Source organism: Cyprinus carpio, chromosome B10 (assembly GCF_018340385.1).
Source record: "Cyprinus carpio isolate SPL01 chromosome B10, ASM1834038v1, whole genome shotgun sequence".
NCBI classification, from domain to species: domain Eukaryota; kingdom Metazoa; phylum Chordata; class Actinopteri; order Cypriniformes; family Cyprinidae; genus Cyprinus; species Cyprinus carpio.
Genome location: NC_056606.1, coordinates 7,820,712 through 7,833,245, shown reverse-complemented (window position 1 = coordinate 7,833,245; position 12,534 = coordinate 7,820,712). Strand labels below are relative to the sequence as shown.

Below are 12,534 nucleotides of genomic sequence, written 5' to 3'. Positions count from 1 at the left end.
GTGGATTATTGTGGTTTTTATCAGTTGTTTGGACTCTCATTCTGATGGCACCCCTTCACTGCAGAGCATCCACTGGTGAGCAAGTGATGTAATGCTACATTTCTCCAAATCTGTTCCGATGAAGAAACAAACTCATCTGAGCAAGGGTAAATTTTAAAAAAAAAAAAAAAAAAGAGAGAGAGAGAAAAATAAATAAATAAGAAATGTTAGAATTAAGTCCATGTCTTGAGTGCCTTATTGCTTTTATAAAATAATTACCGTATAAAAATAAAAAAAAATCATTATCTTTTTAAAACATTAAAATGTTTAATTTATTAAAATAGGTATTAATAATATAAAAATATAAATAAAAAATATAAAAGCACAAACTGATTTCCGCTATAAAATATAGCGACTGACATGCAAGCTACACTGAACAGTTATATACTAGCTGAACAGGTGATTCATGTCACAGCTGGAATGCTGCATCAACCAATCAGCATCTGGGAAATCTGTTTTTCGGTCTGCAGCACGTTATGTGTTAAAGCCAATATGTTCTGCAGTTGTATCATCAAAGTACCCATCAATCAGTGAAGTGTATCAGTTAAAGCTTTGATTTATTCTACTGATCACGAGATCAGTGACACTCACACAACACTTAACTCAAAATGGGGCATATGAACATTACATGACCTCTCTGAACCGCCTGCGTAATGCTGAAGCATGCCAGTGGGGCTAATTTTGCACAAAAATGGACGTCAGCCCAAACTTTCTTGGAAGTATGTGAGTCTCAGATGAATTTTTTTTAACAATGTGAAAACGTTGCAGTTGGCTCAAGAGTAGGCTAGTAGGCGATGACAAGAATAAAAAGAATGTAAAGTACATTGCAACAATACTTTGAAATGGCAACGCATTATAAAATAAAACCATAAATCACTATCCTCCTCCACGTTCTGCTGACGCATTCAAAGTGATAAATAAAAGTGTTTTTCTTCACAAGGACTTGGATAGGGTTTTCAGAGAATGAAGCCCAGTGTCAGAATATCTGCTCATATTCCGCAAGCACAGATTCAAACGTTTTAATAAAGTTTTGCATTCCACTGTAGCTGTCTGACAACTGCAGTCAGTCTGCGTGAAAGAAAAATAGAAAACACTCTGTGCTCGTCGTCTGAGAGCCACATGAACAGAACCAGCTGTACTGCCTGGGTCGCTGTTGTTTTTCGTACATCACCCGGTACGTTCAGTGCCGGGCTCCCCTCTTCTCTGGCAGCTTTCCTCAGGCAGTAGAACCACATATGAAAGTAATTAACCTAGTTCCTCTGTCCACGTTGCTTGCTTTCTCTTCGGTTGATAGGTAATGCAGTAAAAGTCGTCTGCTGAAAACACAGACGGCCTAAAAGTGGTAGTCAAAAGGAAATGAGGTAAAGCTGCGAAGAATCATCAGTCAGACACATAACTGGAGCGCGTCGGGTTTCGCAGACAAAAATATAAAATTGCCCATTATCATTATTATAGCGACGCATGATGCGCCGTTCACACTGAAGTCACTTTCTATTGGTTAAAGCGGCGAATTTTCGCATCCAACTGGAACAGGAGCGAAATCTGTGTGGGGAGCGTTTTCACGCTTGAGTGAAACTCCAAATAGAGCAGCTTCCGATTCAAACTGACTGGATTTTGCCTGCGAAATTTCGCAGAGCAGCGGTAAATGTGACCGCACTTTTAAAACCTTTCCTGAATTTCAGAGGAAAGTGGAAGACCTTAATGTTGAAAATGTTGTTTTTTGTTCCCAGAATGTTCTAAGAATGTTATTTTATAGTTAGCCTCCTGAACGTCATTAGTTGGTTCCCAAAAATAACCGAATGAGAACCAAATACTAACCTTAGGGGAATGTTCTGTATTTGGGAATACTTCATGAACTTAACTTATGAAAAAATACAAATACAGCTTTTATAGGCCTAGCCTATATTCATTTTTATTTTTTTTTATTTTATGATTGACTTAAAAAAAAAAAAAAAAAATAGCCTATCTAACATTACACTGCCCATCAATTCATAATAATACATTTTTAAGCAACCTAAATTGTAAATTAACTGATATAGGCCTAGTATCAAAATAAACCGGTAGCCTAAGTCGGCACAGCTTGTTTCAGATGATTTCCCCTGAATAACAGCAGGTTTCCATTACTCAGAGGCAAGGAGCGAAGCCTTAACTGGTATTGTGCACATCTACACAAGCCTACGTGGCACTCGGCACGTGTAGGCTGGATTGGGAGAGAATTCACAGAGAGTGAACAAGGGGAGGAGTCCCTCTCTCCATTCGAAGAACACAAGTAGTAACGTCTTTCCATATTCCCTTCTAAACATTTCTGTCATTCCCTTCAGGTCATTATTGAATTCCCTCATTATAAATCCCACGGAATGGGAGCTGTTTATAGGTAGGAGTAAACAACAGTGTCATCATTGGTGGTGACAAAAGAAGAATTCAACTCAGACTTTTGGCTTAACATTAGATTTCCAGAGAAATTCTTCTAAACATCAGTGGTTTTGTAGTCTGGCCTTCTCTCTCTCTCTCTCTCTCTCTCTCTCTCTCTCTCTCTCTCTCTCTCATAATAGGGTGATATTGTACACTGTTGTTTAAAAGCAGCAGAAAAAAAAAAGTTAAGTCTGAATGGCGAGTAATAATACAAATATAGACAATGGGGACAAAAAATAATATTGTGAAAGTATTTATAAATAATATAGACAATATATATACAATTATTTCCAAAGCAATATTAAAATTTATTGTCTAAAGAGAAAAAATTATCCTGAAAAGGACCACATCAAGCCCAACATAAATACCCAATTCTTCTGAAATGGACTAATCTTTTAATGGGTATAGAAATATTAATTAATATATATGCACTTGTCAGATGACCTCATCATGATGCATGTGCAATTCAGCAAACAATGTTGAGTTGAAAATATTTTTAATGCAATGTACGAATGTTGTAATTTATGAGTATAATGAGTATGAGTAAAAAAAAAAAATAGCTGTTTTTTAAACATCTCTTCCATCACACTAGAAAAGACAATTGCACTGTTTGCAGTATACATGCTACAGTAAGAGTGATATTCTATAAGGAATATGCCATTCCAAACACTCCCAGTAACTTTTCACTATGGTATAGTACTAGCGCCACCTGTTGTAACTATCAGCATCTAGCATCTGGTTCATGTTCACTTTTTCAAATCACTTTTTAAAAACATATCTTAAATTCCTTGCTTTGTTCTTTACTTTTGTGAACTAAAGCTAATTTCAATCAATTTAGTCTTCTTACATTATTTTTAGGATCCTGAATTTGGACAGGAGCATTCAGAAACACCAACTACAAAACAGATTAATTGTATGGCAAGTAAAATAAGGGATACAATAATGGCAACAAGTATATATTTTTGATACAATCGTGTACCTTTTTAATGTAGCCTAACTGGGCCTCTTAAGTCATTTCTATGGAGTGGGAATAAATTATATTTGGAGATATTTATTTATTCTGACTTGCTTTTAGGATAGCTTGTTAGTTAGGTTAGTTATACTGACCTATTCACTATAATAATGATATAACACTCTAAAGTAAAGAAAAGAACATAGGCCAGACCAGCAGCCACAGAAGAGGTTACACTGGACAGTAATATTGCAAATAAGATAAAGATAAAGTGGTTGATAAAGAAAATGTTGAATGTTGTACTTTTGCTGGAGATGCCTGGAAAACTGATTTGTGATCTAAGTGTGCTTTAATATTTTTTTTAATATATATATATATATATATATATATATATATATATATAAATCTTGCGTAGCAGTGGATATCTCTTGTTAACATTAAAACAACACCAATAAGCGAAGTGTTCCAATTTCATAACGTTTATTTCCAACAAATATAAAGGTTTAAAATTCTTGCTCAAGAAGGATTGCACAGCCCCTAAAGACAAAATATATCTATCCATAAGTGCAGTAAAGCAGAGCGTTGAGACCATGTTAACACTGAAGCAGAAAGACCTGCACAGTGTTTGTATGAAAAACAGCGCTGAAGATGTAATAAATGTTCGTGCATCTAACAAAAGTGCAATAAACTACATAGCTACGCTAACCACTTTCTCCTCATCTTCCTCTTCTTCTTTAAAAAGGGTTCCAACAACTTTGCATATCTCTTTTTGGAGACTTTTGCTAACAAACAACCCTGTTGAAAAAAACAGCATATGCTGGTAAGGTATGTTTTGATGCTGGGATGCTGATTTATGCTGGTCTATGCTGGTCCTTTGCTGGTTTATGCTGGTCTTTTACCAGCACATGACCAGCATAGACCAGCATGAACCAGCAAAAGGACCAGCGTAAACCAGCAACAGACCAGCATAAACCAGCAGAGTACCAGCTCAAACCAGCAAAGGACCAGCATAAACCAGCAAAGGACCAGCATAAACCAGCGTCAAAACATACCTTACCAGCATATGCTGTTTTTTTTTTTAGCAGAAATGCTTCCTGTGCCATTTCTGTCACAAGAAATCAAACAAGGTTAGGAGAGACTGGCATGCTGGGGAAGCTGAAGTTGCTGAGTTACAGCATAACCCCTGAGAGTGATTTGTCTTTATTGATATTTTTTGTGTTGACAAGTCACAACTTTAATTTGGACCTTTTTAAATAAAAAAATATTTTCCCTTTTGGTTGTGTATTCACGCTCACCATTTAGGAAGTTGAACAAGGCTAATAATGAATTGAAGATACAGAAAGTTAATTTATTTTTGTTTATTTCACTTTGCTAAAAGCATACACAAAAAAAATGACTGTCACACCATGGACTACAGAATATTTTTGTTGCAATCTAACAACAAAACCAAAACCAACAAATATCAACATACAGTACATAAAAGAAATAAGTCATTGCATGAGCACTGCTTTGTGCTTTAAACAATGCACAATTCAAAGACTAAGTATAACTGCACTCTTAATTTTGCATAGCTAACAGTCAGTCATCTTATTAATAAGACAAAACATCACCAAGAACAGAAAATGATAACTACTTAAAAGATACAGTAAGAATACATTTTTTGAAAGACAATGGAAAAATAGCAAATTTACAGTTTGCATATATATATATATATATATATATATATATATATATTTATGTGTATGTGTGAAAATGTTTTTATCAGAAAAATAACTCAACTGCATTCATAATAAAAAAAAAACAAAAAAACAATAGCTATATGAGAGGGGAAAAAATAATGCATCATAAGCAATAGTCTCAAACAGGGAAAAGAATATGACCGGAGAAATAGCTGGATCTGCCTATACCATTAGCACCCCGAGAAGTCTCTATCCACACACAGTCTCCTCTCTGCAGGTTCAGAACCACGCTCCCTTCAGCTAATGATCGTGTATTAAGGTTGATTGTTTCAGCAGTTAACTGTACAGCATCATTTTTCTTTAAGGTAACAGTACCCAATGTCCGAGTTCCTAGGCATGAGAACTGGAATTCATATACACCGGGTATCTGGCAGACGAACTGTCCTGATGTTTGGTTATAATGGTTCTGTCCATTGTAAAGGACCTGATTAAACACAACAACCTTAGCAGTGATAGGAAGGATGGAACCAACAGAAGCAAAGAAGGCAGACTGTTGTCCTGTTATATTAATGGGAAGTCCTGGAGGTCCGGGGGGGCCAGCTACACCTCGTGGACCTGAGAAAATTAAAAATTAGAATAAATGATCTTTAAGTGATATTTAAGTAATATTTAGGGGGCATGTTTGTTGTATGACTGGCTTACCAGGTTCCCCTGGAGGTCCTCTGGGTCCGGGAGGCCCTTGGAAGGAATCTCTATCTGTGGGGTAATGAATAGATGTTTTATATTTAAACTATAGGCCTAACTGTTTGCAATCATAGTTTTAAACGTAAAATATGCCCCAGAACCATGCAAAACAACTTGAAGCAAGCAAAAGGCTGAAGGAAGGTCTAAACAGCTTGCAAAGATTTGGTGCAGTTTGAATGTTGTCATGTAACACTGCATGATATTTGTGACATAAATTCATTAATACAGTATATGTCACCGCACCAAACCAGTGTACAGCAAAGCAGATCAAAGAAGATATTCAAGCTGTATCAAGTTTAGAGATTTTGCAGTGAACTGATTGCCATTTTAAACTCAAGTATAGGTCATGTGCAAAACAAAATCACTTTTTGCTTGCATTTAGGAGAAAACAAACACTTTTCTAACCTCATTTCCAATGTCTGAAATGTGGATGCCACTGTCACCTGAAAGGTCAAACACTGAATTACAGGTGAACCAAATTGTGGTGACCATGTGGACAGATTGTAATTTTTCTTCAATACATGATATGTGCTTATACTACCAAAATTAAGTAATGTCCAAGCAGATATAAAGCTAGTAAGAAGCTTAAGCAGAAATTTGCAGTCAGAGAAAGATTTATGTATGACTATATCGCACATACACATTTAAGAGCTCTTTTACTATGGCACCTTACCAGTTTCAATCCAAGGGGTGAGGTCAAAGGCTGGGATAACCCCACAGTTAACAAAACTAGAAGGACTGGTGAAGCGGAAAGGATCATACGGAACTCTAAGGATTCCAGTGTTTGTCACACCCCCCCCCCCCCCCCCCCCCCCCCCCCCCCCCCCCCCCCCCCCCCCCCCCCCCCCCCCCCCCCCCCCCCCACAGATGATGCGGGCTAGTGACACAGAGGCCAGAGATGCTTTTTGTTTGGTGGTGAACACTCCTTGGTTCTCAAACCATAACCTGTACACACCGTGACACTTGACATTAATACCTCTCAAACACATACCAGTCTCAGATTAAATCAGAGGTGTTCTGTCCTGTTCCTGGACCGGCGTCCTGCAGAGTTTAGTTCCAACCTGCCCCAACACACCTGCCTGGAAGTTTCCTGATAACTTGATTAGCTGGTTCAGGTGTGGTTAATTAGGGTAGTGGGGTTGGAGCAGAACTCTGCAGGATAGTGGCCCTCCAGGAGAAGGATTGGACTAAATACACAGAGATATTTACCTATCCCCCTGGCGGATGTGCTGGAACTGTGTAGAGATGAGGCAGGCAAAAAGGGGACCGACACGAGCACCAGGAGCAAAAAGGCTCAGCAAACCTCCCAACCAAATGTCAATGTTCTCAGGGGTGCCATAAAGCTCAAGCAACCTGCGAGCCAATTCAGTGTTGTTCATCACCACAGCCAATTCTTGCTCATTCTGAGGGGCGGACAGTCCACAGAACCGACGCCATGAATTATAGCCTTATAAGAAAGAACAACAGATGGATACTCAGTAAGTCTTCTTCCAAAAACAAACAGAGTGAAAATGCAGCATTAAGTTGGGTTGGCTTCACATGGTTGGGTTTAAAGCATGGGTTTCCAAACTCGACCAGAGTTTAGCTCCAGCTTGCCTTAACACACCTGCATGGAAGTTTCTAGTATGCCCAGCAAGACCTTGATTAGCTAGTTCAGGTGTGTTTAATTGGGGTTGGAGCTAAACTCTACATGACAGTGGCCCTCCAGGAGCAGGATTAGACACCCCTGATTTAAAGAGTTCTGAAAGTCCAGAATCTAGAATCCAGATTCCAGAATATTTACCTGGTATAGCGTGGTCACGGCTTCTCTGCATGTTGAGGGCAGCCAAGTCCAAAGCAATGTGTGATGTGAAGGCAAACAGCCTCTCTCTAAGAGCGTCCACCAACATGTGGTCCTGTGTGCTCAGTTTTGCTGGCCGACCAATCAGTCCACGAAGCAGAGGATCGATACCACCTAAGCAAGATGAAAAGCAGAAGTAAAATAAGATTGAAAGAGAACAATTGCACCAGATTCAAGACTCTTTAGTTATTCTGAAGAAAGCATCACAAACTCACCCTCAAAGATCACCCTCCAAGGAGAAAAGAAGGCCTCGTAAAGGGGCACGCTTGGAAATTGAGGATGGTTCTGGTAATTTTCATTAAGACGAAATATCATGGGTTGGATGGCCAGGTGGGCAAAACGGAAAGCTGCAGTGGCAAAGACATTTGCAATGGTTGGGTCCACATTCTCATCATAACCTGGATATAGTCCGAGGTGTCTATTGTAAGCATCAGGGCCCACAATATGTGGCAAGTATTCCTTAAACACCAAGATCTAAAAGAGAAAGGAGAAGTTGCTCATACATATATATGTTGTACTCCACATGTTACTGCTTATGTCTGATGCAGTTTCCATTACGTGTCTTTACCTGGTTGTAGGCACCCACAATTTTTCTTGCCTCTTGATAGAGGGTTTCACTACTCCAGGTAGGGTTGAGCACATGAAGGGCACGAGCCAATCTATTGTGCTCCCTCACAAAAAGTGTGTGTATTGAGGTGAGTGCCGTGTTTTCATCAACACGAACATCCCCTACACACATTGAGCATTCATTAGCATTTGCCACATGGAGTTGTCCAAATAATAGGCATATACCATACATTTTAGATCAGGGATCTCTAACCCTGCTCCTGAAGAGTACCATCCAGCAGACTTCAGTTTCTACCCTGGTTGATTAGCTGGTTCAGGTGTGTTTGATTTGGATTGGAGCTGAAATCTGCAGAATGGTGGCTCTCCAGGAGAAGGGTTGGAGACCCATGTTCTAGACTAGGAATATGCCTGATAATTGCATTATAAAGGCACAAGTTACTGACCTGCAATGAAGCAAGGCACCTCTGTAAGGGTGGTGTCATTGAGGGTTTTCCTGCGCGTGGCACACATGTTGCTTTCTACACTGGTAAAAGGCAAAAGCTCTCGTCCATTGTCAAGGAACTTATCATTGACACGTAGAAGACCACCATCATTGGTCAGGTCTCGAAGTTCCTTAGCTAGCCCATCCTCAGACCCGTAAACCTGTCCAGCATCTAGGAACGCTGTTAGAGCATTGATTTGTTCCCGAACTTTGGGGTTTCCACCAAACATATAGGCAGTGTTCCCAGAACCACAGGCGGGTGATGAACGGAAGACAGGGAGACAGGTGTCAGCCCTCAGGCGTGGATCTCCTGGAGGGGCCTGTGTTCAGACATTAAATATAGCATGAAAGACTGCTATTATACAAGAACAAGAGTGGGACAATCGTTGACAGAAGGACAATCCTTGACTGACCGGAATTGGGAAGCAGGGTTCAGAGCGCTCACAACTCTCATCGCAGTTGAGGCCGTTGCTGAAGGATCTGATGCTTGGTGAGAAGGGCGTTAAAGTCAGATCATGGTCAACCCATTGCCCAAAGATGGTGAGCATGAAGGTAAACTCACGATCACTCTCTATGTCAGCATCAGCAGTGCTTAGAATACGATTTGAAACCAATCTGACCTGGAATCAATGAGGAAGACAGAATTCAGACATTGTTAATTTATTGGTGGCCTCACTGATTGTCAAGTAAACTATTCATAATCATTTCCATCATACCAGGGGCAGTGCTGCATCATTGTGCAATTTGTTGGGATCCCACCCTTTGGGCTGGGAGATGCCATCTTCATACTGAGCAGGCAACCAGCGGGTAAAAGCAGTATTGGATGCACCAAGGAGTGGGTTCCTCCTGGGAATTGTAAAGTAAGATGTTTAACTCTGCAAACAAAAGAGTCTTTGAAAAAAGACTGCCATGAATTAGAAAGGAAAGACTGACCGGTTGTTGCAGACACTGGTGATAGTTCTATATTTGTTTATGAGGGGTGTTGTCCTACAAGATGGGGGCCGGGTTTGAGCTGTACAGCCTGTCAGACGTTCAATGGTGTTCAGCTCATCTGGAGTCAGCAGGTCTAGGAGAAAACACATATTGACAGTCTTGAGCATTAAACATCAGACAGTGATAGATTTGATCTGAGTCTGGCAAGATTTTCAACATGCAGTCTTCATACCTGTAGCATTGATGGACCTCTTGTGTACATGATGGGCTTTCTCACTGATCATCCTGAGTGTCTGCACCATGTAGTCTGCAGCTCTCACGGCCTCTCGTGTCTTTCTAGCTGGCTGTTTCAGTAGACGTAGCTTGTCGGAAGGCTTGATGACATCTCTGCGCACCCTTGCTAAACTCCTGGAAGTTAGGAGATTTATAAAAATAAGTAGATCAATAACTGGGGTGACAGAACAGGAATATTGAGCAACATTCTTATAAAGGTTACTCACTCATCACGAGAATACTTGTAAGCTGCATCCACAATTTTCTTTGCTTCCTCAATTGAATCTAGAATGAAACGTCTCCCAGGACTTTCTTCTTCTGCTAAAAAAAAAAAGTACATCTAATAATGACTAATTTAGTGAAGCCTGTAATACCCCCCCCCCCCCCCCCCACACACACCTTTGAAATCTTATAAGATATTTATGCCTTTTCTTGATTAACAAAAAGCAGCAAAGCTCTAACGTAATAAGTGATATGTATTCATGAAACTGGATCAAGATGGATTTACACTTGATGAACAGCTTAAATTATTGAAAGCACAAATTTCTTGGACCAGAATTTTTTTTTTTTTTTCATGTTTTGGTGTGATTGATCAGCAGTTTAATTTTTGATTGCATGATTATTGGTAAACTTACCACCCAATGAAAGGGCAAAACAGCATCCCACCACAAAAACAAAAGTGTAAAGATTCATCTCTGAAACACATATTGAGTCATTTAGAGAATGAGCACATAAAAAAAACATTATGTTCATGACTAATTTCACTGTTTATGCATTTCAATAATTTTATAGGCAAATTACCATATACTAAAGTTAAAAAAAAATATGATAATTAACTTTTAAAATAATTAAAAATAATGAACATTTAAAATAAAATGCATGCAGTATAAAATAGCATTTAATCTAATTTAGCAGTTTTTAAACAAAGCTAATTTGCAATTAAACTTAGAGGAAAAAAACATAATTTAAAGAGAAGATTCAGACATTGCATTTCTCACCTGAGTAACAGGTCTCTGTCTCTCTGGTTCTGGACTCAAGGCTCTGAGTGTGTTGTACTGAGTGGATGGAGTGGCCGTGCTTTTAAACCATCCTCATCCTCCCTCTGTTAAGCATCACTGGTGGAGTCACAGGCGGGGCAACAGATTTACTTCCTTCTTCCTTTTCACAAGTGCATTTACCATATGTGGTGTTTGTTTTATTGATTTATTTGAGGTGACAATCTGACACTGATTTACTCTTCATTACTCTACATTACAGGAATGCAAGGACAATAGTTCCGTCATCATTTATTTACTCTAAAGTCATTCCAAAACTGTATGTTTTTCTTTCTTCCATGGAACATAAAAAATTATATTAACAGGGAAATGGCTCAGTGTTTACAAGTGAAGACAATAGGCACCCATGTTGTTTGGTTCCCAATGTTCTTCAAAATATCTTCTTTTGTGATCAGCAGAAGAAAGAAATACAGGTTTAGAACGATATGTAAATGATGACAGAATTATTTTACTATTTGGTGAACTGGTTAATACTTTATTGCACTGCATATATACTGCAGTATATTTTATAAGCTAAATAATTTATATTATATATGAATTAAACATTTGAAATTAAATTTTAAAAAATTAATGCATTATGATGTTGGTATAATAGCTGATAATGCATGATATAAAAAAATTAGAAAAGGTTTCTAAAAATATTCAAGTTCATATAATTCACCATGAGATAAAGTGTTTGAAAACAAAAGTGGCCTGTGTAAAAAGTGTGGACACACTGACTCATTCTTTATTACAACTATTTTCCATATTTAAAAATAAAGGTCTTTCAAGAAAAATGGAAGATGGACATATGGGAAGTTTGTAGTGACCAAAAATGCTAAACATATCAAAACTATTTTATATTCTCTCTGCTCTTAGACTTCAGCTCTGAACATTCTCTCAAACAATAAAGCAAAATTAAATAAAATGTTGTTAAAGTTGTATTTAAAAACTCATATTCATACATACAAATGCAATCTGTCTTTTCCACAAAGCTAGTTCAAAACATTTAAGTGAGACCTTTAGAGAAAAGTTTTTAAGATCATGAGTAATGAATTCAGTTGCATGGGTAACTTTTGTAAACTTTTGGTTGGTAATGTAAATTACTGTTATGGTTTCTTTTATTTTTCTGACATATCAGAAATTAATAAATGTCTCCTGCGAGACAGCCAAACAATAGATGAAAAAAGTTTAACAGCCTAGTGACCTATAATCTCTGACTAAGATTCCAGTAAACGCTCATGGAAACATTTCCTCTTCCAACTCTATTTATCAGCATCAGGACTGTAGGTTTTTATTTTTCCAAAATATATATCTTTTTTTTTTACCAACTCTGTACCCATCAGAGTTTATGGCTTCAAAGCATGTTGAATTCATTCTGATTATGATGCTGTTTCAAACCATTTCTAATTGTTTCCCTGATTGCAGAGCATTTCATGGAAAACATGCTTGCACGTACACACAAGGGCTCTACTAGTAACAAGATATTTAATGTACCTAATGGTCTTCATTTATCAAACTATGATTATTATCAATTGTATAGCATTATCTGTGTTATCAGGGTGTTTGTTTTTTAGTCC

The 12,534-nt window shown here is 38.2% G+C and overlaps 2 protein-coding genes across 3 annotated transcripts in view; one reads left to right on the top strand and one right to left on the bottom strand.

Moving 5' to 3' along the window:
* LOC109054485 (cytosolic purine 5'-nucleotidase) overlaps positions 1–12,534 on the top strand; it is a 595,585-nt gene that overhangs the window by 422,178 nt on the left and 160,873 nt on the right. The gene's annotated exons all lie outside the window — the stretch shown is intronic.
* Positions 5,383–11,097, bottom strand: LOC109052034 (myeloperoxidase-like). The gene is made up of 17 exons (XM_042732334.1): positions 10,919–11,097; positions 10,556–10,615; positions 10,148–10,241; positions 9,880–10,055; positions 9,648–9,780; positions 9,431–9,560; positions 9,128–9,334; positions 8,677–9,034; positions 8,235–8,395; positions 7,882–8,140; positions 7,610–7,780; positions 7,036–7,273; positions 6,690–6,771; positions 6,500–6,614; positions 6,232–6,269; positions 5,785–5,838; positions 5,383–5,697 (listed from the first exon to the last, which is right to left on the bottom strand). Exons 2-17 carry the CDS (start codon positions 10,611–10,613, stop codon positions 5,683–5,685), a joined length of 2,289 nt encoding a protein of 762 aa, XP_042588268.1. The 5' UTR covers positions 10,614–10,615; positions 10,919–11,097; the 3' UTR covers positions 5,383–5,682.